We start from the raw sequence: 27,684 nt of genomic DNA, 5'->3' as shown, positions 1-27,684 counted from the left end.
GGGTATTTTACAGCAACGGAGTAACTGGAGCTGAGAAACATTATGTAGCTTGAAGTTCATATGCATTCATTGAGAAGAGAATCTGAGAAATTTTACATTACTGCCTTTAATTGTTGGACGACAAAAAGGCATCCTCTATTTTCTACAGTAGGTCATCGTTAAACCATATGATTGAATATAATACACCAGGCTCTAGAGTATAATTCACAGTCTGTTCATAATTCATAGTCTATGTGATGTCTGTATTTCTCTGCCTTGCCATCTTTATTACAGCCCCTCTTCCTGGCTGCTTTAGATACTCAGTCCGTTCTGGTGTTTTGTTGGTTTTTTTTTTAAAGTATTTCTTCTTGAGTTCAACTCGGCTGAATACAAACACTTCCTCCTGGTGACAGGCCAGTCTTTAACATACAACTGAGAACAAGAGACGGACTCCATGTCGGATTAATCATAATCCACTTGCCGTGAGGGCAGAGCTAAAGGGGACTATCGCAGGGAGACCCTCCCTTCCCAGTTCTCTTCAAGAACTAAATGTGCTGTTTTTAATCCTCCTCCTTTTAACCATTAGTCTCTTGCTCCACAGTTAAACTACAGTTCAAATACTTATTTCTCTGTTGGCTAAAATTCAAAAGTGTACAGTATGACACACAATAGTGTCTATGTAGACTTCTTTGTCTATGTAGACTTCTTTTTGGTGGGACTGCTACCCAACTAGACAAAAGTCCAGACATGATGTAAACAATCCACCCTCTCCAAGAATAAACGTACCATTCACATACCCTTTTTCTCAGTAAGGGCACACTCCTTTGAGACAAAGACTGCTTCAAGTATTAAATGAACTTACACAAAGGCGTATAATATATAATTATCCACCACTTTCTATTTGCATACAAATGAAGCAATTGATGTTTTGAAGTCTTCTGCTGAATGCATTTTTAGGAGCTGACCTAACTATGCTCGGAGCAAGCAAGTATAGAGTCACCAGTGAATGCAGACACACGAGACACAACTGAGTACCTGTTCACAGGACAAAACCCCAGCCAAGGAGACTTGACTGGACTTGAATTGAATCCCATGAGCCGAAAACACTTACAGACAAGGTGGATTTCATTCTCTAAAGCAGCTGAGACTCACAACCGCTGGGGCTGGAAGGTATAAACTAATCTCCCTGGGATAACAAGTAGCTGAAAAAGGATTCCTAAAACAGGAATCATTTTAAGACCTTTCCAAATACTGAATGTCAAAGCCAAGTTAAATCCTTGAGTAGCTAATCTTTTAAATATTCCCTCTTCTACCCCTCATTCTTACATTAAGGAGATTTTTTAAAAGTACAGAATTTCTCCTTCACTCATAACATGCAGTGTGCTAAGAGACTTCCACTAGCGAAAGAAAGTGAGGAAAACATATACAGGTACTAATTAACAGTAGAAATGACACCTGGGGAAGGACACTGACTTTGGCCCTCAGCAAAGACGGGGATCAGCTAATTTGGATGGAGACTCAGGCAAGGGCTGTGAAACCATCAATTTGGTCCCCTTCTTGGCCTTAACTCCTCCAGACACTGGGACGGAGCAGGAGGGAGATTTCCAACTCCCCCACCAGCACCCAAGCTCCTCCGTCCTGCAGTCTAGCAGTCTCCTGTAGGAAGGGTAGCAACTGGACTCCAAGATCATTGACAAGCTGCACCAGAGGGGGATGAAGTCACCGGACCACGGACTGAAATGGGGCTGGGTGTCATCTAGCAAAATAAATGCCAGAGGCCGAATAGGGTGTGTCTGCAGACTGCTGGGGAAGCCCGTGTGGCACTTACCAGGGAGAGGGAGCTGCTGGATGCTGGAGAAGCAAAGCTGCCACTGCTCACAGTGGGCCTGGCTGGATGGTGCTGCCCACGATGGGCAGGGAAGAAAACTGGAGGCATCTACCATTGAAATGTCTTAGCGTTAATAACCCGTGCACTAAGAACGCGTCTTTGAATGGTTGCATTCTCAGGAAGCTGCTCCCTAATTATTATGTTACTCAATGTAAAAAGCCCTTGATAAGCGTGGGGCCCATACCGACTTAGCTGATCAGGCAGATCATAATCTTGTTCTGGGGAAAGAAGCTCTTCCAAACCTCTTGCTTTTTAGAAGCAGAGGAATCAAAAACAGACGGAACACAACTTGCCTTAATGACCAGATAAGGTAGAGACTGGTGACACTGAATGTAATGTGCCATGTTCTGCAGGAAAAAGAAATCTCAACTCAGTGATAATACTAGCCCTAGGCCCCCAGCACTCAGCCACTGCCCTAGGCATGATGCACCTTTAAGAAATTCAGCACTATTTATTAGGGGTCGGACCTTCCACTTTTATTTTCATTTTTACCTGCTTGGTCCCTGCTTTCTTAAGAACTGGACCCATCTGTGTGGCTGTATAGGTTATCCATCCCACCATCCTTAATATATTTCCAGAGGTCTCTAATGAAGATCCTGAGCTCAGAACATTAAAAACTGTTATGTCTTTTACCCTGGCTGATTCTCTTCCATTCTTCTTTCTTTAAGAAATTAGGAACACAAAAGACAAGCAGAAAGGAGAAAACAGCATAATTTAAGAAGCTGACCCCAAAGTAAATTCTGTATTCTCGTGTTATTCCTCCATGGGGTTGCACTTCCTTCCAGCAACTTCTTCAAAGGAGCAGTTTATTCTGCAGTTCACCGGTAAGTCTCCTTTGAACGCCCTAGAAAGGTTTTTCCATTAGCGACTCTATCCAGCTGGCCCCGTTTATTAGCTTAGTGGTGGCGATGACATATTCTGTACCTCCATCTTCCAGCTGGGAAAGAAATCGCAGGGCAGCAATTTCAGCAAAGGTTACACCCCCGAGGAAAAATATCAGAGTGACTCGGTTTTCTCCCGGTTGTCCTAAAATATAAACATTTCAGAATGAAGAATTATTATTGATGCTTCTCTCCCCACCTCTTAAAAAAATTGCACCATTCCTAAGGAAAAATAGTCATATATGTCTTGGTACAGACAATTCATTTGAAACTCAGGACCATGATTGTGATCTCAATGTTTTTTCTAACTTCTGAGGTCCTCAGTTCAGAGGTTGAAAGCGGCTTTTCCTGAGGGAGTAATGGGTTCTAGTGCTTACAATATAATTCACGACTAACAAAAGAGGTATGTACATCGGACTCTGACTCCTAAGTACTTTACAAATGTATCTTACAAAGCAATTGCATATTACATGAAAAGCACACTAACACTACATAATCATCTGTGGATACGGGCTGTGGACGTACGTTTCTTTTGCAGCCCTGTGGGCAACGGCTGCCGCTCCTCAAAGTGGGGCCCTGGGAGAATGCGCAGAACTTCCTCAATACTCCGCCAGCCAGGCCGGGAAAGCAGCTGGGCCAGGCGCACGCTGAGAGGGGCATAACCACTGTACACGTACGATATGTCCGTGGGATTCTGTTAAATAATTAAAGGAGAAAAGGCCTGTAGACAGGGCGAGAGAGAGAGACGTATAGCCGCCTAACTGTGGCTCGTGGGGTAACCCAAAATTATTTGATTTGGCTTTGAAGGCAAAAACACAAACCCCCGAAATAGCCTGCTCCAATATTGAAATATCTTGCTGCAATATCGAAATATCCTGCTCCAATCCACCCCTGCTGGGCTCTGTTCTTAGCAGCCAAAGGTTCACTTTCGACTCAAATCTTCAACAGCCACTCAAAGCATCTATAGGTACTGAAGATGAAAAATTGTTACTTGGTTTGGCAAGAAACTTCTTGGATGGTAAAGTGGAACTCCCTAGCTGAGAATATAACCCTTGAACACGGCAATTCCACTTTCAGGCACTTATCCCACAGAGGGGCTTGTACTCTAGAGGACAAAAAACCAAAGCACAAACATATTAACTGCAACACTGTGCGAACTAGCAAATGACTGCAAACGACCTGAATTTCTATCAGTAGAAATCTGATAAATCATAAAATAAGATGTATCTGAAAAACCACTAGGTAGCAATTAATTTTAAAAATTATTTTATTTTATCTTTGGCCTTGGCGCTCAGCTTGAGGGATCTTAGTTCCCCGACCAGGGATCGAACCCAGGCCCCCTGCAGTGGAAGCTCAGAGTCCTAACCACTGGACCACCAGGGAAGTCCCTATGTAGCAATGAAAAAGAACTTAAAAGAATGAGGAGATCACAGAAGGCTCTTCAAGATACGGTGTTAAGTGGTGGGTGGAGTGGGGAAAGACAGGTCAGCGCTGTGAAGAGCTGAACTAATCTATGATTTACGTTGTACAACACAGGAATTAAGATTATCTATATTCCCACTGGACAAAAACAATCCAATTTTGCTACTGAGGCAGGAGACTGTTTGTTAGCTTTTGCGGCAAGACGCAGCCTAATAAAGTCCCTTATGAAAAACCAAAAAAGAAAATAAGAAAAATGAAACTTAGAAAGATTGGAATAAACAATAAATATAAAGCAAAGCGCACCCTACTTTGGAGACCAGTGGTATAGAATATGCACCATTTATGTAAAAATGTTTGTCTGTACAGAGACTCTTTCCGGAAGGATAGATTACAAACGGGTTACAGTGCTCGCCTCTGAGGGGAAACTGAGGTTGGATGTGGGAGGAGCCTTGCTTCTCACCGTTTGCTTTCCCTGTACTGGATCTTTGCCTGACCCTCCCGCATGTCTCCCTGGTGCTCTGTGCCCCAGAGGCAGCCCCGTGGGCTCTACACCAGCTGGAAACTGGAGAGAGGATGGCAGCGTGGGTTGTCGCCCTGACTTCCCCTCTGTGGTGCTGCCAGAGGTTGGCTGTGTCCCTCGGCTTGTCAGACGGCCTGGCCACACAGCTCTTCTCTCCCGGTTCTGGAACAGCCCCCTTCCCCTGCCCTCAGGCCTCGCTGGGGAGGGTTCCCCACTGCATTGCCTCTCCCCGGTCCACCCCGTCTTTATGAAACTCCCTCAAACTACCCAGTGCAAGAGCACCCTGTGCTTCCTGCTGGGATCCACACGAATGCATGACTTTCTCCAAAACATTAGAAAACTGTCTTTAGGAAGCAAGGTGGATGTGGACATCAAGTGGCGTATGTCGCTGCAATAACCCGTCGACTGGGAACTCAAATGAGTTGCAGAGCGGGAGCGTCTTACTTGCTCGTTTACATCGTCCATCCAGAGGCGTAACGTTTTCCGGATGGTTGGGTAAGTGTTTCTGCCCCCCGTCTGTGGTTTCAGCAGGCCAGTCTTCTCTAGGTTGTGCAAGGTCAATATGTGCTCATAGCCGTATGTCTGCAAGAGAAGTCGAATCAGGAGAACGGTTTCTGCGACTTTCAAAAAAGAGCACTTCCATGTACAGATGGCCAGTAGGCACATGAAAAGATGCTCAACATCACTAATTATTAGAGAAATGCAAGTCAAAACCACAACGAGGTACCACCTCACACCAGTCAGAATGGCCATCATTAAAAAGTCTACAAATAACAAATGCTGGAGAAGGTGTGGAGAAACGGGAACCCTCCTACACTGCTGGTAGGAATGTAAGTTGTGGTGCAGCCACTATGGAAATCTGTATGGAGGTTCCTCAGAAAACTAAAAATAGAGTTGTCATATGATCCAACAATCCCACTTCTGGGCATATATCCAGACAAAACTATAATTCAAAAAATACATGCATCCCTGTGTTCATAGCAGCACTATTTACAATAGCTAAAACATGGAAACAACCTAAATGTCCATCGACAGATGAATGGATAAAGAAGATGTGGTACATATATACAATGGAATATTACTCAGCCATAAAGAAAGAATGAAATAATGCCATTTGCAGCAACAGGGATGCAACTAGAGATTATCATACTAAGTGAAGTAAGTCAGAAAGAGAAAGACAAATAGCATGTGATATCACATACATGTGGAATCTAAAATATGGCACAGATGAACCCATCTACAAAACAGAAACAGTCAGAGACATAGAGAACAGACTTGTGGTTGCCAAGGGGAAAGGGGGTGAGGAGGGAAGGACTGGGAGTTTGGGGTCAGCAGATGTAAACTATTGTATATAGGATGGATAAACAACAAGGTCCTACTGTAGAGCACAGGGAACTATATTCAATATCCTGTGATAAACCATAATGGAAAAGAATATGAAAAAAAAGAATGTCTCTATGTGTATAACTGAGTCACTCTGCTGTACAGCAGAGATTGGCATGACATTGTAAATCAACTCTACTGCAATTAAAAAAAAAAAAAAGAGCACTTGCAACAAATCCACTGGTTTGTACTTTGGGGCACGTTAGCGAAGTCCAGGCAATGACCGTCCGTGGGCACAGGTGCAGGGCAGGGATGAAGCCTGCCCTAAAACTGCCTGCCATTACAGCAAATCCAGCTCACTGGATCACTCAAAGAATGATGTAAATTTTTTACTTTAAAGTCAGAATTTATGGACCCAACTTAAGTGAGCGTCAAATAAATTATAGTATATTTTTATATGGGATATAATTAGCTATTAAAAAAAGAAAGAGGCAGATCTATACATCCTGATAAGAAAGACCTTCTGGATTTATTCTTAAGGACAAAAAAATATAAGAAGACTATTACGTATAGTAGGATTTTATTTTTGTTAAAAAAGATATAGTAAGTAATAATAATAGCTAACACATATAATACTTTCTATGGTGGGGGGCACTGGTGTGTTCTAAGTGCTTTACATACGTTAACTCAGTCATTCTTATTATAACCCCACGAGGTAGCCACTATTATCTCCATTTCATAGAGAAGTTTAAATAACTTGCCCAAGGTCACACAGCTAATGAGTAACAGAGCTGGGCCGTGGATCCAGCTGGTCTCGCCCCATGGTCTGTGTATGTAAACATTCTTTGTACATAGATGCAAAGACAGGAATCTGGAAGCGCACAAACCAAACTGCTGACATTGATCCCTTCCAGGGAGGGAAGGGGGGGGGGGGGGGGGGGGGGGAGGGTCATGGTTTGCACCATGGACTTCTGCTTTGTTTGAATGTTATATGATGAGAATGCACGTGTAATTTGTGTAATTTTTTAAAAGGCAAAAAACAAACAAACAAACCCCCCCCCCAAAACCCAACCTGAATGAGTATTTAGTTTTAACACTAACATACTTAACTGTGACTAGTAATAGCAAATAAATAGTGCCTGAGACATTTTTAAACAGAAGGGAGAATTTTAAAAACAATGGTGGGCTTTTCCTTATTATAAAGTAACAGGCTTGATTTAAGTAAGTTGGCTAAAGAATCATCATCAGAAATGTGCAAAAAGTTCCCTTCCTCCATCGAATAGTTGGGTTAACAACAAGAGCACTAGGCCCTGGCTGCCTGGGTTTTAGCCCTGGCTCTGCCACATACTAGCTGGTGACCTTGGGCAAGTTATAGCACTACTCTGTGCCTTAGTTTTCTCATCCATAAAATGGGGATGGTAAGAGTATATAACTCAGCGCTGTTGTAAGGATTAAACAAATGAATACACATAAAGCTCTTCCAGTTGAGCCTGGCACATAGTAAAAGCTCAGTAAACACTAGCTATTGTTATTATTATGCAAACACAGTAAACAATGAATACCAAGGACAATCCCTCCATGTATTAAAACATTTAAAAGATAGTGGAAACACTACACCAAAATAGCAGCTTTGGGAAGTATTTTTTTAAAAAGATGTTTTCTCCCCTGGCAAATTAGTAATTTAAAACTATACTGACCTGCAGGATTTCTCTTTTGTAATAATCCAAAACTTTTTGTTTGAGTCCACTATTGCACACGGATTGGAGGCAAACTAGTCTTAACACCTTGATCAGCGGATGTTTTTGGGCAATACAATCCTCAATGTAACTGTTGACCTGGAAACAAAATATATACCGGTACCAGCATCTGGTTTGGGGACCTAAAGAACTTGATATTTACTATTATTTTTCAAAGTCAAATATTGTGTGGTGACCTGGATGGGAAGAGAATTTGAAAAGGAATAGATACCATAACCTATTCCTATACATATGTGTGTATATGTATGTATATGTGTATCTGAATCACTTTGCTGTGCACCTGAAGCTAACACAACATTGTTAATCAACTATACTCCAATATAAAATGAAAAATGAAAAAAAAAAAAAAAAAGGAGATGAGTAGGAGAACGGTTCATTCTTTTTTTCACTGTCCCTAAGCTCCCTCCAAAGTAGCTCCTCTGGCCCCTGCTACATGCACCCCCGTCACCATGCAGACACACCAGCGATGGGGAGCACCGGCCAGTGAGGGCACACGCAGGCAATCCAGCGGCCTGTCTGGACTCACCTGTCTCCATGGACAACCTCGGGAGAGGCTGCCGCACGTCCGGGTGTGTGACCGTTAACAGCAGCAATTTATCAGCATAAAGTAACAGGAATCTTTTTAGAAGATGGGAATTTTCATAAATTGAATAATTTTAAATTTAGTAATAGAGGTGAATATGTAAGGGAAATTATATGATCAATTCTCTCAGAAAGCAAATCTATTCATTTATCTATTATAGTCCTTAAAGGTCTTTGATTTTAGGGGCTGGGTCTCACCTCTCCGTGCACCGCAGAAAGTGCCTTGCATAGGATAATGTTAAATATTTGATACTTGATAAAATCTCTATTTTCACATTTTGCATTTGCTCTTCAAAATATGTAGACAAGGCATGGGAATCAAAGCAATTGCTTTTCTAGCTATAATCTTATGTTTGATAAGGTATCAATTATTTGTTAGAACAGTTTTATTGTACACATACCTTATCAGTGTCTATTCCAGACATAAACTCCTGCTCCACTGTTAATTTATCAAAGAAGTCTTCAGAAGCTAAAATGGAATTAGCAAATTTGTAACTAAGAAATTAATGTTAACGCTTTTATACACAGAGCATGATTAAGAAACAAGACACGCAAAAAAGCAAGCAAGCAAAAAGTTCAAATCGTCACCTGAAAAGAATCTTCTAAGAAACATGGAAACCCCTACAATCCTGAGCTCCTAAATTACATCTAGAAATAGTCGAGCACTGTACCCCTTTGCTAGCCTTAGGACTCTAATAAGGACTCAAGAATTTTTTCTCAGGACTTCCCTGGCGGTCCAGTGGTTAAGACTTCGCCTTCCAATGCAGAGGGGGTGGGTTCGATCCCTGGTCGGGGAGCTAAGATCCCACATGCCTCGCTACCAAAAAACCAAAACATAAAAAACAGAAGCAATATTGTAACAAATTCAATAAAGACTTTAAAAATGGTCCACATCGGGCTTCCCTGGTGGCGCAGTGGTTGAGAATCTGCCTGCCAACGCAGGGGGCACGGGTTTGAGCCCTGGTCTGGGAAGATCCCACATGCCGCAGAGCAACTGGGCCCGTGAGCCACAACTACTGAGCCTGCGCGTCTGGAGCCTGTGCTCCGCAACAAGAGAGGCCTGCGCACCGCGATGAAGAGTGGCCCCCGCTCGCCGCGACTAGAGAAAGCCCTCGCACAGAAACGAAGACCCAACACAGACAAAAATAAATAAATTAATTAGTTTAATAAATAAATAAATAAATTTATTTAAAAAAAAAATGGTCCACATCAAGAATTTTTTCTCAGTATCAATGAAAGCTAATTTTGAAAGAGCATTTTACTTGCATCATCAGATCCAACCCAGTTTCACTTGATTTCCACTTCTATTAATATGAAAACAATGGATTGATTTTCCAACACTTTTATATAAGATTCAAAGTCTACTTTATAAAACAGGGCATTGAACAATCGCCAACTCAGCTTTTACAGCCTGTGTTTTAATGAATAAACTCACATCTTCCAAGCCCTTTCAAAATACTTAACATACACTCTCTACCAATTCTGCAGAGAGTCTTCAAGAGACAAACAAGAACTAAAACAGAAACATGATGCTGCCCTAATTAAGTAATCCTTAACAACAGGAAAAAACCCAGACTGAAAAAATTAACCGCCTCATGTTACGGGAAGAATTTTTTTCTCTTTTCGACATTCCAAATATTTTATCATACGATTACGTGATTTTAATAATGAGAAAAATTGAGTTAGCCACAAAGGGAACATTTTTGACTATAAACATTCGAATACTTAACGCTGAGAATAACATAGGGACCTTCCCACGGGAGTACCGTGGTGCCAGTGATCACGGTGTCGGTCATGGCGCGTGCAAGTCAGCCCCAGGTGAGCACGATCACTCCCAAGGATACTCACTAGTGACATCTTTGATTAGCTCTGCAATCGAGGTGTGGTTTGCGAGGGAGCCCCTTGCTGCCTGCATGTGGGGCAGCTGCGAAACGAACTGCTTGATCTCCCCAACGGTCTTGGCGTTGTGCCTCTCCTGAAACGCGTAAAACAGCAGAACCGTTGAGCGGGGAAAATATTTTAAGCGCTCTGTTCTTTGTATTGCTTAGAGGACATTTAATTTATACTAATGCGAAAGAACAGAATACAAATAAATCAGGCCAAACCCACCTCCAACATGACACAGAAAAACAGAAAAGATAGGCTCGTTGTTCCCGTTCACTGCATTAGTACTTTTTAAGGGAGCAAATGCCTAATGTTTTTTCTTCCCAGGCATCAGATCATACTGTGATTAGTATTTGTGGGGGACAGTACTAGGTTGTCCACAAACATTTCTGAGTAAAAAACTAAAACAAAGACATGTTAAGAGGGGAACATAAACGGCAAAACATTTCCTCCGTAATAGAAAAAAAAAATCCATTCTTACTGCTGAACCTCAATCTTGAATACTGTCCATGAATAAACAGAACCTTACTGGGTGATGAGAAGTGTTTTTTTTTGCAAAATTTAGTAATTTAAGCCAAAAGTAACTTCAGAAATTTGAAGAAAATCAATTAGCGAATACAATTCCTAAGAAAGATGAAACCTGGAATACACACTCAAGTAAAAAAAAATCAGCCTTCAAAAATTCTCCCAATTTACGTTTCCAAAGATTAAATACGCAGAGTTCAGCATCTTATTAAATTCGCATGTTTCAGAAACGAGCTTAACCAAGAATAAATCAGTGGTGGGACAAGAGGAGGCAGGAAGGTGATCATGAAGCCGCCAATTTAAAAGCTCTGGGCTGCTGGGATCTCACTCTTATTATCACCTACCACATCTGCAGGGTTCCCCTGCATGTTGGCTAAACTGGGAGCTTTTGGCCCAAATTGCAAGTTCTATTATAGAGGATATTTTATTTAGAGTACAGCTGGCTTCCTCTTTTTTTTTTTTTTTTTTTTTTACAGCTGCCTTCCTCTTAAGTGAGATAGGAAATAATTAAAAGGAAGGTAAAACAAATATTTATGATGAAAGCTTGTAAACTGCAAACACTACCCCTTTCTCCTCCAAAAGGAGAAAAACTTAACACCTTTTCTCATGGGTCTGGGAAGAAGTTTAAAAAGAAAATCTTGAGTCCTCCCAAGATTTTGGGTCCTCCCAAGAGTCCGCAGTTTCTTAGGACGAGAACTGCAGCTCTGCTTAGTGGCTGCACTTCTGGCAGCTCTTCCTTCCTTCGTGGGGTGGGCAGTCTAGCCAGAATCAGGATGACAACCAAACCGTCTCACCTCGAACGCTGCAGAGATCACCTTTGCTTTCTTGCTAAGCACGGAGCCCACTGCATTGAAGTTTTTATCTCGGATCTCAGCATACAGCTCCTCCGCAGAATTCAGCTGAAGCTTCTTTGCTTCCGTGGGAAGGTCCTTACCACCATCGCCCTGTTTCTTAGGTGCAAATTTCTCCGGAGGTAATTTCACGTAACCTGAACAACAGTGGAAGGGAACAAGGCTCTGCGCGCATTTAATGGAAGAACCAGTCAAGTGCTCAGGCACAAAACAGAATCTTCCAACTTAGGAGAGGATGGAAGCCGGCTTTAGAAAAAACTGGAGTATAGCACTGAGGTTTTGATTTTTCCACGATCAAAGTACAGAATGTAGTGATTCTTTAATATTAATATCATGGTTCCACTTTTCTTTGGGGGCACCTATCTGAATCACTGCAGCAATGACCAGTTCCTAAACTTATTCAGGGATCAGGTTACTTTTTCACTTAAAAAAAATTACAAGGCTCTCCCCATTATCTTCCGGTATTTTTCAAACTGTAAGTCATGTCCTATTAGTAGATCATGAAATCAAGTTGGTGGGTTGCAATTAGCATTATAAACAAACAAACAAAACATTAAATACCATAGTGCATCACATGAGGTAGGGTGGTTTTTTTTTTAAATAAAATGTTGCTTCAGTTTCACATACACATATGTGTGCATGTACTAGGTCATGATATAAAATATATTTCTTACTATAGGTTGTTGTCGAAAATAGTTTGAAAGCCCACTTCCTGTTTTTATAAATAAAGTTTTATTGGCACAAAGCCATGCCTTTTCATTATGTCTCATCTGGGGCTGCTTTCACATTACAATGAAGAAGTGAGATTCCACAGAGGCACTGCATGACCTAAAATAAAATATCTGCTATCTGGCTCTTTACAGAAGTTGTCCACCCGGCTCTAGAACAAGCTCCCAAATTCCTCAGCACAGCGTCCAGTTCCTCCACTAAGTAGCCTTAACCCTCTTCTCCCGTTTCTGTTCCTGCCAAACCAACTTAGTCACCATTTCCGGGAACACCCCACACACCCCCATGAGTTGCCTATAAACCAGTTTAACTCTAAGAAGCTTGGCAATATGAATCAAGGGCCTTATAACGTTAACACCTTTGACCCCAAAATCCCTCATCAGAGAATGTAGCGAAAGAAAGTACTATGCTATATGAAAAATATTTTTTGTATACAGATGCTTTTATAACCATAAAAAACCCTCAAATAACCTAAAATGCCCAACATTAGGGGAAGGATTATGCAAACCATGGTATAATATATATTACGGATTTTAATTAAGCTATTAAAATTATGCATATGCTGAGAAAATGCTCATATTATACCAAATCAAAAAAGAGGTTCAGGGAATTCCCTGGCGGTCCAGTGGTTAGGACTCCGTGCTTTCACTGCCGAGGGCCAGTGATTTATCAATCCCTGGTTGGGGAATCTCGCAAGCCGTGTGGTGAAAAAAAAACGACAAAAAGAGAGGTTCAAAATAATTTGGACAAGCTGATGCTATTTATTTTTTGTTAACTAAAATAAACTCTGCATAGAAAAAGGACTATAAGGAAATACACCAAAATATTAACATTGGCTGTCCCAAGGTTTGTAGGGTAGGGCTTTGGGGATAATGGGAGATCTATGTTTTCCTTCTTTATTTTTCCAATTTTCCCTTAATTGATATTTGACTCATATTATGAAAAAAACTTGCTGCAGAGAAACTGTGAATTTATACATATTCCTTCTCTTCTTGGAGAATCCCCTCCTACCTCTCACCTGTCTTAGACAGAGCCCCCTGAGGCCGCCTCACAGGTCATCTCCCTGCTCTAAACTCTAGCTCCCTTTAATGGTCTCCTGGGTGTTTCACTCTCTGGGACCATGAGAGGAGAGGCACCCTTGTTTCTTTCTGGGTTTTTTTTTTCCAACAGCCCTGCTACCTCGTTTCTTTGACTCCCACCCACTATCCAGCACAGAACTCCTCTGTCAATGAAATGGAGTTTTAAAAAGTATTTAAGATGTCATCTTTTGGAACAAATAATTTAAAAATAAGACAACTTTACAACTTTACATTAAAGACTCTTTGTTTTGTGGAAACCCCTCTTCATGGCTGTGTCTTCACCTATTCCCTTGGCCATCCATCCATCCTTATGGTAAAATACACATAACATAAAATTTACCATTTTAACCATTTTACAGTGAACACTGCAGTAGCATTTAGTACATACACAACTTTGTACAACCACAGCTAGTACCTAGTTCCAGAACCTTTTTATCCCAAAAGGAAACCCCATACCCAATAAGCAGTCACTCCCCATCCTCTTCCTGAGTCCTGGCCACCACTACTCGGTTTTCTGTCTCTGTATTTTCTCCTTCTAGGCCGTTCCTTGGCTCCCTGTGATGTAATTCAGGATGGCAATAGAGGCCAGGGCTGATGGAAACCAGAGAAGGGCGCCTGGAAGGGACAGAGGGAGTGGTGGGACCTGTCGTAAACTGGAGACAGGGGCCTGTCTAAAGCGGGATCTCCACCGGGCACCAGCTGCAATGTGGAAATGTGACCTCGGGGTCGCCAGAGCTTCAGATGTTTTTAAAGATGTGGCATACATGGGAATTCCCTGGCGGTCCAGTGGGTAGGGCTCCGTGCTTTCATTTCCAAGGGCCTAGGTTTGATCCCTGAAGCTAAGATCAGGGATCTTATCTTAGATAAGCCGCAAGCCACGTGGCATGGCCAAAAAAATAAAAATAAATTTTAAAAAAGACATGGCATCCGTCAGGATAATTATTAAAAATTCTCTCCAATTTTAAGTGCTGACAGAAACAAACAGACAAACATCATGCGGACCAAAACCAAATAAAACATTTGTGACCTCTGACCCCAACAGTTTGTCAGGCCTAAACTCTAGCAGGCCTTCAAATCTTCCGTCGAGTGTCCCCAACCTCCCGTATCAGCCTTTGCCCCAGAAGGTCCCAGCTGTGCTCTCTGCCTCAGCAAGCTGGTCATCCCATGGTTCCCTGCAGGTATTATGCCACCTGCCCCTCGCCAGCAACCCCCCCAAACTCTACCCCTCTTTCCAAACCCAGTACCAAGGCCACCTCTTCCAGAAGCTTTCCTGAACAACTGCCTGCCACGGCATCTATGTTCTGCAACTGCAGAGCCATCTGTTTATTTAGCCCTTGGCCTCTGCTCACAGCGGGCAAGCAGAGTCCTGTGCAGTAAACATCTGCCTGCCCTTGTGTGACGGACAATGGTAGTTTGCTCAGATGTCGTTTAATTTTTTTTTTTTTTTTTTTAGCCGCACCGTGCGGCATGCAAGATCTTAGTTTCCTGACCAGGGATTGAACCCATGCCCCCTGCATTGGAAGAATGAAGTCTTAACCACTGGACCACCGGGGAAGTCCCTCAGATGTCGTTTAATCCTAGCGTCGGCAGGTCTAAAGTCAGCATTTTTATTTTTTTCAAATATTCTCTGATTTATTTGAAAAGGAAGCACCTTCTAAAAGAACGGCCTTTAGGATATTTTTATCAGATTACCTATTAGTAAAAGTAGGTGGTACTTTACTCACTGTTCTGAATGCCATAAATTTCATCAATGAGTCCTTCATATGTAAGCTGAGTGGCAAGAGGCGTTAACAAATCCACATTCCGATCGAGCAACAAGAGATTATCAAAAACAGGGAATATTGAATTCTGGCTCCCTGTAAACTCTCTCTTCATCCTGATCATCATATTGGCCACTTGCTGGAAACAAAACATGGGATCAGGTGGGGCCCTCCTGGGAATAAGCAGATTAAAAAATTCGGCTAAAAACGGAAAGAATCAAAAAAGTGAAAAAAGGAGAAAAACTGTGGAAGAGTGAGATGGATAAGAAATAAGCAGCTACAGAAAAGCATTCGCTACTGGCTGCCTGTCCCAACACTTACACTTTAGCCAGTGGCAGCAGCTATTTCTCAACGGGGCATAATTCAGAGAGTCTATTTCTGTTATTCACAGTAGTTCTGTTCTATAAAGTTGCTGTGAATACTGAACCAGCAAATACCGAACCACTGCCCCGAGGGGCAATCAGGGTAAGGGTGCTGCGAGCCTCTGGTTATAACATTTTTGTCATCTGATCAATATATAACCTTGTCTTATGTGTGTTTCTATTTAAAGACACATTAAATATATGCCATTGATTCTCTAACACCGTCACTCACGCCTGAACGAAGCTCATCTAACATGAGATTTCTCCCTAAGGCCCATCACAGCCTTCCTGCGCTCTGAGAACTAGACAGCGCTTCTGCACCACCCTTGGGGGCCATTTTAAACAGCAAAATCACCATCAAAAAGAGCACAAAAATGCCAAAAAAAAAAAGTGGCACTGAGCAGCGCATGGCATTATATGGCGGCAAAAAGGACACTTGTTTATGGTATGAGCTGAAGGCAGAGGGTTGCTCTGTGCGACCTCAGCTGGGAACATGCACACTGGACAACTCAAATTACTGCCGCTCTGAGCATGTCCACAAAACACTGTGAATATTGATTTGGGGGCTACAAATAAATTTCAGCAAAGAGGTGAATGCCCAAATAAAAAGGATTGACTGTATTTGTAAACAGATTCCCACTCCTTCCCTTCCTGGGGACCAGGGGACCCTTCCTCCACCACCAGAAGCACCTGCCGTTTCTCACCCGGGCGCACTCTCCTTTCCCAAAGATCTGGGGGATCGTCCCGTACAGAGCTTGCAGGGTCATCAGCCCCTTGGCTGCGTGGTACAGGCTGGTCTGGTCGCTCTCCAGGTAGCACTCCTGCGGGGAGGAAGGGCTGGTTACGGTCACGGTCATCTGGGGGCGTGAGGCACCCACCTCTGTCTGGTGCTGGGACTACGCAGCCACTGGGTAAGACCGTTTCCACTAATTCCCCACTTTGCCAGGAAGCTGCAGACTCGGGTCCAGCCCAGGCCAGGAGGCCAACAGCTCTGCCGTCGGGGGCAGCCATGGCAGCAATTCTGCCGTGGCAGAGCCTTCTGGAAGGCACTCCTCTTAGTTTGTCAGCTCTTGAATAAGCTACTGATTAAGAAAGACTGACACAGGAACTGGGCTCTCATTCACCGTGGTGAGTGTAAAGGCTGGGAGGACACCATGGGAGGGCCACATAAGCGCACATATTCTTTGACCCCCCCCCCAAAGTCCCAGATGACCTCACAACAGAATACCTGGCAGTTTTTACAAACATGATGCCAATTTCATATATACTGACAGCAAATGAAGGCCATAACATCTTGAGAAATGAGAAAGGGGTAGCTGAAGAATCTTTAGAGAGTGATCTCATTTTCAGAAAATATATTTTACCTTATAAAATATACAGGGTATATTTTGTAAAGTAGACAAAATTATACTTTTCTGCATAGAAAAAGGGACCAAAAAATATACACAAAACCAGCTAGGAAGTGAGAGGAGAGACTCTAGCAGTTCTGACATGGTTAAGAGCACAGGTTCTCGACTCTGGTTGTCTTGATCTGAACCTCAGCTGTGTCACTTCCCAACTGGTGCCCTCGGCCACTTAGATAACCTCTCTGTGCCTTATTTATTGTCTGCAGAAGGGAGTATATTCAACATAGTATACGGATTAAATGAGGTAATTACATGTAAAACATTTCATCCCAGTACCTGAAACATATAGTAAGTCCTTAACAAATGTTAGCTTTTTTTTTTTTTTTTTTTTTTTTTTTGCTTTTTCACACATATGGTCAGTTTTTTAAAAATAAACTATTGGAATACAATTAATATACAATAAATTTCACCAATTTAGGTGCACAATTTGATGAATTTTGAAACATGTACATATTAAAATGATCACCAGCACAAGAAAGATAGAACATTTATATCATCTCCTAAAATTCTCTATGCAGATAAAACTCTTTCCTTGTTCTCTGCCATTTTCCAACATTCTTTCACTGTACTTTGCCTTTTTAAGAATTTTAATGTTAGCTTTTATTATTAGAAATTGTTTGATTATTATTATATTTTTACAATCATCATCCACTCATAAGTCAAAATGGAACACTGTACCAGACACCCCTCACCGACCCTCCCAACGTGCTTCTAGCCTCCAAAGCCAGGAGGGAGGGGACACTGGAGGCATTAAGGACGAGAGGGTGGGACTCATGTGCTCTGCCCAGGGAGGAAGGAGGCTGTGCCTGGAAAGAGCCTGGGGAGAGTGCTTGGCGGCTCTTCCAAGTCTGATGATTTTAACATTTCACTGCATACGACAAGTCCAACTCAAGAATGTCCGAAGACATACTTTCTTGAAAAATTACTTAAAACTCCCTATCAGACCAGAGCTAAGCTAAAAATTCAAGAAAAAAAATATATTAGGGAATATCTCTCAAAATCGTATTCATTTTTTTAAACGTAAGAAGTTGTATTACTATAGACATTCTTTTTGTAATTCTTCTTTAAAAAAATTTAAAAGTTGATGACATATTAATCTTGAATTTTTTGCTCTATTATAATTGGTGGTGGGATGATTATTTGTACTAATATCCCTGTATTCTGTGCTTGTGGAATCACCTGGTATTTCAAGCCATGAGGACATTTTTGGAGGGACAAATGCTAATACCCATTAACATTTAAGTACACATATTTTTTGACCCCAAAGTCCCACATGCCTACACAATAGAATACCTGGCAGTTTTTTTGTTTGTTGTTTGTTTTGTTTTGTTTTTCTATGTTTATCAAACCAATGAAAATGAATTTTAAACAGGTGGACTTGTAACTACTTGGAATGTGTTTGTTTTCTTGACTTAATTGTAGGCAATTCTTACTTCAGGTTGGGGAAAAAAAGGGCAGGCGGTTTTGATTTTAACTAAAATTATAGTGCTTCACTCACATAACACCAGCGAGTCTAGCACACCATATAAGAAGTAAGACCTTTTAAGGAAAACTTTACATTCTAAAATTATTAAAAGGACAACATAAACTCATTCAATCATGCAGGTCCTTTAAACTTTGCTTTGAAAGTCTTAAGGAGAAAAAAATACGGTACTGTGACTAGGGCATAGGCTGGAGAAACTTTATTTTTCTTCCCTTACCTTACTACTTGAGAGAAGTCAATACAATTTTCCATTTGTATAAATGAAAGGCCACAGTTTTTAACTCTTTTATAATAATATTCCTTGAGCCAGAAGAAAATATACATATTTTCCACATTTTAGTTACATTTCAACAATTATGTATTATATGCTTATAGGGATCATGTTCAATGGCAAAGTGAAGTGGACTGATGGTCTCAGATGTCTCCGTGTAAGACAGCGTGCCAAGAACTGGCTTATATATCATCCGTCCTCCAGACTGACATCACACTTCATAATAGCTTGGTATGATGATTGCTGTCAAAATCGCCTGCATGGAAACACCCGTGCCACTGGGCCTGGTCGCGCCACGCGGGGGCCTCGCCGGGAAGGATACGCGGGCTCACGCCGGGGAGCAGAACCCCAGCGGGTAGCACCCGCACCGCTGCCTCGGAAGGGAGGCCTCTACCGCCCGCTACCTTGCAGTTTTTGCAAAGCAGGTAGGTAGATTTTATGTATACTGATTTCTATATATACATATGAAGGCCACAATAGTTTAAGCCCTGTGACTGAGCATGAGAGTTCAATGAGCTGAACTCTAATTCCCACGTTTTGTACAGCGCAATTTTCAAGGCGATCATAATCATAGCCCCAAAGCACAGAAAGATCTACATGTGCCTCCTGATGCCATGAAAAGCTAAATTATGCTCACTGTTTAAAATCACATAAATAAGTAAAATTACCTCAACTCTATCAGAAATCGGGCTTGAATTTAACATTAGGTAGAACTCTCAGCTTTATTATCCAGGCAAAATCTTTGACTTCTAAAATAGAATCTTAAGTGAACATATATAAGCCAAGGACTTGAAATTCTCAGCAGAAAAGAATTCTGTTCTTTTTTGCAAACCAGCAGTTAAATAAAGAGGAAATCTCTCCTCTGGACAGGTTTTGTCATGCCAGGACAAGTTTACCTCAGCTGCTACCAATTCACATTAACTACACGGATGTGAATTAATTACATGAGGGTATACCATTATAGCTACGTGATAAAGCGAATAGAGCAAAATGTTAATTCCAGAACCTAGGTGATGAGTATACGGGTGTTCACTGTACCATTCTTTCAACTTTTCTGTATATTTGAAAATTTTCATATAAAATGTTGGGGGGGCGGGAAATCTGTACCATCATTGGAAGAGATTTAGTGTAAGCAGATCAGTGGGGAACATGGCTGAAAAGAAGAGCCAAGAAACTCTCCTGGTTATAAAATTCATCAGTGGTGCCACTGAGTTCTTCCTCAGGTTACCTCTTTGAAGGCAGTGGTCACTGTAACAACACACTAGGGAAGAAAGAGTTTCAAATAATCTTTTGCACAACACCAGTGGTTCTCAGAAGTTCTAGTCTCCAGACCAGCAGCATCAACGTCACATACGCGTAACTCAAAGAAGGAAATACTGATAAATATGATTACACTAAGAAAGTACACATAGCAAAAACTACCATAAGCTAAGTCAATAAAAAATGTAAAAGGCAGGTAAAGAGCCTACAGATACAGGGCCCATGTGTACAGTGATCTATGCATGAGGTAATTCACTGTAGCACTGCCTCTAAAAGCATAAGATGAGAAACAACAAAATGTCCTTCAAAAGGGGACTGACTTGATAAATCATGGTACATCCAAACCATGGAACAGTATGCAGCTTCAGCTAAGAATAAAAAAGTATTTTCATAAATGGTAGAAAATGACTCCAAGATATATTATTAAGAGAATAAAGCAAGTTACCAAGTTATATAGGATATGCTACCATTTGAATAAAAGCTCATATATACTATGAGCTGTAGCTGCCTAAAGCACTTCCAAAAACAAATAAAAAAGAACGAGTAATAGTGATTGCTTCTGGGAGGGATAGCATTTTGAGAATTGGGTGGAGAGTGGCTTACTTTTCATTCTGTACCCTTTCTTACTCAAAGAAAATTTTCATGTACACAGATTATGTTTACAAAAGATTTTCAAATTACTTTTTTAAACATAAAGTAATATTCTTACGAGAGAAAGCATTCTTTGAAATAAAGTTGTAAACAAAACCAATATATAGGGCTTCCCTGGTGGCGCAGTGGTTGAGAATCTGCCCGCTAATGCAGGGGACACAGGTTCGAGCCCTGGTCTGGGAAGATCCCACATGCTGCGGAGCAACTAGGCCCGTGAGCCACAATTGCTGAGCCTGCGCGTCTGGAGCCTGTGCTCCGCAACAAGAGAGGCCGCGATAGTGAGAGGCCTGCACACCGCGATGAAGAGTGGCCCCCACTTGCCGCAACTAGAGAAAGCCCTTGCACAGAAACGAAGACCCAACACAGCCATAAATAAATAAATAAATAAAATTAAAAAAAAAAAAGTGGTTTCTTAAAAAAAAAAACAAAACCAATATATAAAATTACATTTGGAAAAACCGTCCAGAACTGGGGAACAAAGATATGCATATTTGCTAACAAACACATGCCGAAAATAATCAGTGGGGAAAAATTGCACTGGAACAACTGGCACTCTATGGAAAAAATAAATAAGCCCCATATGGAAAAATACAGATAAAAATAAATTAGTCCCTACTTCACACCACACACTCCAAACACATGGTTCAAGCTGAATTAAAGACCTGAATATGAAAAGCAAAACTTCAAAACTTTTAAAGGAAAATACAAGATTTTCTATGTCTTCAGGTAGAGAAGGATTTAGTAAGACTCAAAAAACACAGACTGAAAGAAAAAAAGTGATATACTACTTTGAAGGGCTCATACCTCCAAATTTCAAAGCTTACTACAAAGTTACATTTATCAAGACAGTGTGTTACTGGCATTAAGGACAGACATATTGATCAATGGGGTAGAGCTGAGACACCAGAAATAAACACATTTAGGGACAATTGATTTTCGACAAGGGTACCAAGACAATTAACTGAGGAAAATATACTCTTTCAGCAAATGGTGCTGGAACACATGGATATCCACATGCATATCTGCACATGCAGAAGGAAGTTGGACCCCAACCTCACACCAGATAAAAATAAACTCAAAACGCATCAAAGACCTAGATGTAGGACAAAAATCGTAAAATTCTTTGAAGAAAACATAGGAGTAAATTCATGACCTTAGATCAGATACGACACCAAAAGCATAAGCAACAAGAGAAAAAAATAGATAAATTGAACTTCATCAAAGTTAAAATCTTTGGTGCATTGAGATATCCCTTTCACCAAAAAGTGAAAAGAACCCACAGAATGGGAGAAAATATTTGCAAATCAAATATCTGGTAAGAGACTTGCATCCAGAATATATTAAGAATTCTTAAAACTCTTATAACGAAAAGATAAATGCCCAATTCTAAAAACGTGCCATGCTTAAAGACTTAAATATAATATGTGACACCATAAAACTCCTAGAAGAGAACATAGGCAAAACATTCTCTGACATAAATTATACCAATGTTTTCTTAGGTCGGTCTCCCAAGGCAATAGAAATAAAAAGCAAAAATAAACAAATGGGACCTAATCAAACTTATAAGCTTTTGTACAGCAAAGGAAACCATAAACAAAACAAAAAGACAACCTATGGACTGGGAGAAAATATTTGCAAATGATGCGACCGACGTGGGCTTAATTCCCAAAATATACAGACAGCTCTTACAACTCCATAACAAAAAACCAAACAACTCAATCAAAAAATAGGCAGAAGACCTAAATAGACACTTCTCCAAAGAAGACACACAGATAGGCACATGAAAAGATGCTCAACATCGTTAATTATTAGAGAAATGCAAATCAAAACTGCGATGAGGTACCACCTCACACTGGTCAGAATGGCCATCAATTATTTGCAAAGCAGAAACAGAGACACAGATGTAGAGAATAAACGTATGGATACCAAGGCAGGGGGAGGGAGGGTGGGATGAATTAGGAGATTGGGATTGACATATATACACCACTATGTATAAAATAGATAGCTAATGAGAACCTACTGTATAGCACAGGGAACTCTACTCAATGCTCTGTGGTGACCTAAATGGGAAGGAAATCCAAAAAAGAGGGGATATATGTATATGTATAGCTGATTCACCTTGCTACACAGCAGAAACTAATACAACATTGTAAAGCGACTATACTCCAATAAAAATTAATTTTAAAAAATAGTCTACAAATAATAAATGCTGGAGGGGGTGTGGAGAAAAGGGAACCCGCCTACACTGTTGGTGGGAATGTAAATTGGTGCAGCCACTGGAAAACAGTATGGAGGTTCCTTAAAAAACTAAAAAGAATGAAATATTGCCATTTGCAGCAACATGGATGGACCTAGAGAATATTATGCTTAGTGAAATAAGACAAAGACAAATACTACATGACATCACTCATATGTGGAATCTAAAAAAATAATACAAATGAATGTATACACAAAACAGAAACCGACTCACAGACACACAGAAAACAAACCAGTGGTTACCGGTGGGGAGTGGAAGGGGGGAGGGACAAATTAGGGGTATGGGATCAACAGATACAAACTAGAATACATAAAATAGATAAGCAACAAGGATTTACTGTATAGCACAGGGAATTACACCTAATACCTTGTAATAACCTATAATGGAATATAATCTGCAAAAATACTGAATCACTCTGCTGTACACCTGAGATTAACATGACCATCATGCTCACAAATTTGGCAAAAATTAAAGTCTGACGTTAAAAAAGAAAACGCCAAACTTACTTTGAATGCACCCTCTGATTCCATGGATAAGAGATCCCCATCAAATGGAATGAGATCTAGGCTGTACTCCTCCCTATGAATAAAGGATCCCAAAACACCTAGATCCTTCAACCGCTGTTCGCACAATAAGCTACGTCGTGGCACAAACAAAATGTGGAAATCTCTTGCTGGGCCACGTCTGTCTTCACTGCAAAAGAAGGAACATTTGTTAGCTTACGAGCTCCTCAGAGTCACAGACTCTTTCACTTACTTTATTCAAACTGCCGGGCACACAGGAGGCACTAAATAAATGCTGGTTAGATAAACATATGAACATTGACTTTCAGACCCAAACTGTTAACAGTTGCTTTCTCGCTCTTTCTCTTTTTTTTTTCCCTGACAGGAAAGCGTTGATTCATAGCCGGTATTTGCATTTTCTAGCTTTCTCTTAAACTATTTATGGGGGCATTAAAGCGCTCAGGTTTACTGAAACAGGATATCTGTGTCTTGTTGAAAACAAATTGTTCTTTAACCAAACCAATGCAGCCACAGCGTCTCATATTAAAACGAAACATCACTCTTGACTCCTATCTCTCCTCGACAGTGGACTTCTCAAAATAGCCCATATGCTTTTAAGATTTTAGGGGCCATTTCAATCGATTATACCACAGAGTACAGACTGGGCTGAGAGAACTTCCTCTCTCTAGACTGGATGCTAAATTAAATTTTAATCAGCTCTTACTTTGCTTATGAAATTCAAGCACCTTATACTCAGTATAACCATTAGAGGTGTTTTTGTTTGTTTTTTGTTTTTAAAATCAGTGTCCTTTCTACTGATACACGTCCAAACTTTTAGCTGTCCTGAAAGAATGGGGTTTTATGATGACCGCCCTCTCAAACTGTTTGAACAATGTCACAAGTTTCCCACTTTCCTTCGTTGTATTCTTCCGTGCCTGTCCCAGTTTTTCCAAAAGACCACTTTCCAAGGTACTGGCAAGAGAAGGGGTTCACAATGAAAAGCTCAGGACATTAAAACCATGAGAAGGATTAACTTCTTTTGGCCCAAACATAAGCTCTGAGAGATACCTGAGCACATTTTCAGAGATTATATCCATCAATTCTAGCCTGGGTCTGACAACAAAAATAATATTCTTGACATCAGCTGCTGGCAAACGACTTCCTTTAAGCGTGAACATTTTTTCCACTTCATGTTCCTAGGAAAACACACACACACAAAAGGTTAACAAAACCCCTGAAATTTACATATGGTATCCAGACTCAGACATCATAAACACTCCCAGTCAAATGTACATCAATATTTTGTTATCAAAATTTAGATTTCCCAAAGCCAGCTGTATAAAGGACAAGGTTTCAGGATGAAGTCACTGCTACTGTATCTGAATTTAAATGACTCTCACGTGATGAACTATCAAAGACACCAGGTAACAGTCACATAATACAATGTTAGTAATTAGGATCAGTATAGAATCATCAGCCGAAGGACCACTGTATACAAAATGTTAGCCAGGCATTAGTATCGGTGTTTATAAAAACCGAACAGCCTTGCAAGCCAACTACTCAGGAGGAAATGTAAACTTATTATTATTACTAAAGTAAAGAATTATTATTATTATTTTTTAAAATTTAATTTAATTTAATTTTTAAATTTATGGCCGTAACTCGCGGCATTCGGGATCTTAGTTCCCGGATCAGGGATCGAACCCGTGCCCCCTGCAGTGGAAGCGCAGAGTCTTAACAGCTGGACTGCCAGGGAGGTCCCTAAAGTACAGAATTATCAATCCCTGAACAAAACCCAAATAGCTCATTTACCTTCAGTAGTGAATACTGTGCAATCAGGCCAAATGGTCCTGTGAGGTACTCATCCCAAACTATTGCCTACAAGAGGGGAGAAACATTCTCTTATTACAGTTAATATCAGGACTTTCAACAATATCAACAGAAAATAGCAGTCATACGTAGTAGAACTATTGGCCTCAAAGTCTGAATTAACAAAGATTGTAACTGGCTCTGGTCACATTCATATCCTACAGGTCTTAAAAAAGTAGCATCAGGGCAAGTGATGTTACTGGTGGTAATGGTAAAGTTAAGACCTAATTACTGTCCTCAAAGGAAAGAAGGAACTGTACTTTGTTGTGTATCTGTGTCATGGTATTATTATTATTAGACTGAACCATATGGAAACTGCCAATTGCAACAATTCAACTTGTATTTTATTTTATTTTTTATTTAATTAATTAATTTATTTTTGGCTGCATTGGGTCTTTCTTGCTGCGCGCAGGCTTTTTCTCCCGAGCGGGGGCTACGGCTTCTCATCACGGTGGCTTCTCTTGTTGCGGAGCACAGGCTCTAGGTGCGCAGGCTTCAGGAGTTGTGGCACTCGGGCTCAGTAGTTGTGGCTCACGGGCTCTAGAGCGCAGGCTCAGTAGTTGTGGCACAAGGGCTTAGTTGCTCCGCGGCTTGAACCAGGGCTCGAACCCGTGTCCCCTGCATTGGCAGGCGGATTCTTAACCACGGCACCACCAGGGAAGTCCTCAACTTGTATTTTATATAGAAGTATCATATAATCGAATTATAAAAATTAAAACCTCTGATATAGGTATTACAAATCTTATTTTGACAGAAGAGGAAATTATTTTTAATTGAATTGTATACTTTATTTTTTAAACTAATTAATTTATTTTTGTTTTTGGCTGTTTTGTGTCTTGTTGCGTGCGGGCTTTCTCTAATTGAGGCGAGCAGGGGCTACTCTTTGTTGCGGTGTAGGGGCTTCTCATTGTGGTTGCTTCTCTTGTTGCGGAGCATGTGCTCTAGGCGTGCGGGATTCAGTAGATGTGGCACGTGGGCTCAGTAGTTGTGGCGCATGGGCTTAGTTGCTCCGCAGCATGTGGGATCTTCCTGCACCAGGGCTCGAACCCGTGTCCCCTACATTGGCAGGCGGATTCTTAACCACTGCGCCACCAGGGAAGTCCCCGAAGAGGAAATTTTTAAAGGCTCGGAAAGTTTAAGTAACGTCCAAGGCCATATAGGGACCTTGGACGTATACAGTGTAAGGGAGTCAGGACTCCAACCTAGGACTTAATGACCCCACAGGGTAGTGCTCTGGGGCCCTACTACTGCTAAACTCCAGTGTGATTTTTCTTTCATTTTTAATTGAATTTTTATTGAGATAACTGTAAATTAATATTCAGTTGTAAGAAACAATACAGAGACCCCCTAGTACACTTTGCCCAGTTTCCCCCAATGGAAACTTTTTGCAAAACTATAGTACAATAGGTATTACAACCAGGATATTGACATTGATACAATCCATCATCTCATTCAGATTTCAGGTTTATTTCCTGAGCTTGAACTGGGCACATAGGACTTAGCCTGCTTTTGATTTCTCTCAACGGCTTCTAGCATCCACTCTACCTCTTGAGGTCCTATTCTTTCTAATACTGATTCCTGAGTTTCCCCAATTTTCCTTTTCTCTTCAGAGTTGTATTGCCAGTTACTTAGAGGGACTGATAAATCCTAAGGGGAGAGAGGAGAGGTAATACCACTTAAAAGAAATCCTATGAAGTCTATAATCTACGGTTTCTGATCCCATTGTGAGCTGGGTGCTAATAAACGTCTAACAGGAGGAACAATACTATTTAAGGAAGCCGACGTTAAAACCTCAAATAGCTACAACTTCTCATAATCCGAGGGAGCAGCAGGTTGTAAGGTGCTGGTGCTTCATACTTTTGAGGGTATGATTTGTAACGACACGTATGATCATTGTAATGAATGGACACTGGACCAGCTACGTCCCTGGGCCGGGCCCGCCTCACCAGTTCCAGTGTCTGGGGTGGGAGCTGGGGGGCACCAGATCCGCCCCTCGACCTGACACAAGCTGGTTCACTAGGGGCAGAGACAGCACGGTGGCTTATTCTGCTGTCATGAAACAATCACGATGCCACGCGGACTGCGGGCTGGACGCCCCAGGCCCCACCAGCGGGCCCCTCTCCCCGACTTATCATTGCCGCCAGCTCTGCTCCTGGAAGCCCTAGGAAACCTCGTACACCTGAAGCCCAGGCGGTCAGGGACCTGATCAGGCCAGGCCGGACGGCGCCGGAAGGCGGTGTCGCCGCGCACTGCCCCTCACCTTGCTTCCCGCGCACTTGTCCAGAAACTCGCGCAGCTCGCGACGCACCGCCTCGCGCAGCACGTTCAGGTTCACTCGCCCGTAGGACAGGTGCGTCGCCATCTTGCCCCACCGCTCTCTTTTCCCCGCAATCCAACCGGATCGGCTTTACCCCTACGCGAGGCCCACAGACGCTGTCACGTGAC

The 27,684-nt window shown here is 41.5% G+C and overlaps 1 protein-coding gene across 3 annotated transcripts; it reads right to left on the bottom strand.

The window, feature by feature from the left end:
- Positions 1 to 324: 324 nt before the first annotated feature.
- On the bottom strand, positions 325 to 27,684 carry VPS33A (VPS33A core subunit of CORVET and HOPS complexes). 3 transcript variants are annotated; one of them, XM_036874332.1, is made up of 14 exons: positions 27,500 to 27,668; positions 25,183 to 25,248; positions 24,439 to 24,566; positions 23,374 to 23,560; positions 16,244 to 16,360; positions 15,142 to 15,316; positions 11,556 to 11,749; positions 10,201 to 10,327; positions 8,754 to 8,821; positions 7,711 to 7,848; positions 5,135 to 5,272; positions 3,274 to 3,442; positions 2,792 to 2,893; positions 325 to 2,711 (listed from the first exon to the last, which is right to left on the bottom strand). In XM_036874332.1, exons 1-14 carry the CDS (start codon positions 27,599 to 27,601, stop codon positions 2,686 to 2,688), a joined length of 1,737 nt encoding a protein of 578 aa, XP_036730227.1. In that variant the 5' UTR covers positions 27,602 to 27,668; the 3' UTR covers positions 325 to 2,685. The 3 variants fall into 3 exon arrangements, with proteins under 3 accessions (XP_036730227.1, XP_036730226.1, XP_036730228.1); XM_036874331.1 differs by having other exon boundaries at positions 325 to 2,893; positions 27,500 to 27,684; XM_036874333.1 differs by lacking the exons at positions 23,374 to 23,560; positions 24,439 to 24,566 and having other exon boundaries at positions 325 to 2,893.

Source organism: Balaenoptera musculus, chromosome 14 (assembly GCF_009873245.2).
Source record: "Balaenoptera musculus isolate JJ_BM4_2016_0621 chromosome 14, mBalMus1.pri.v3, whole genome shotgun sequence".
Lineage (NCBI taxonomy): Eukaryota > Metazoa > Chordata > Mammalia > Artiodactyla > Balaenopteridae > Balaenoptera > Balaenoptera musculus.
The sequence above is the reverse complement of the archived record's forward strand: the minus strand, read 5'-3'. Positions and strand labels throughout refer to the sequence as shown.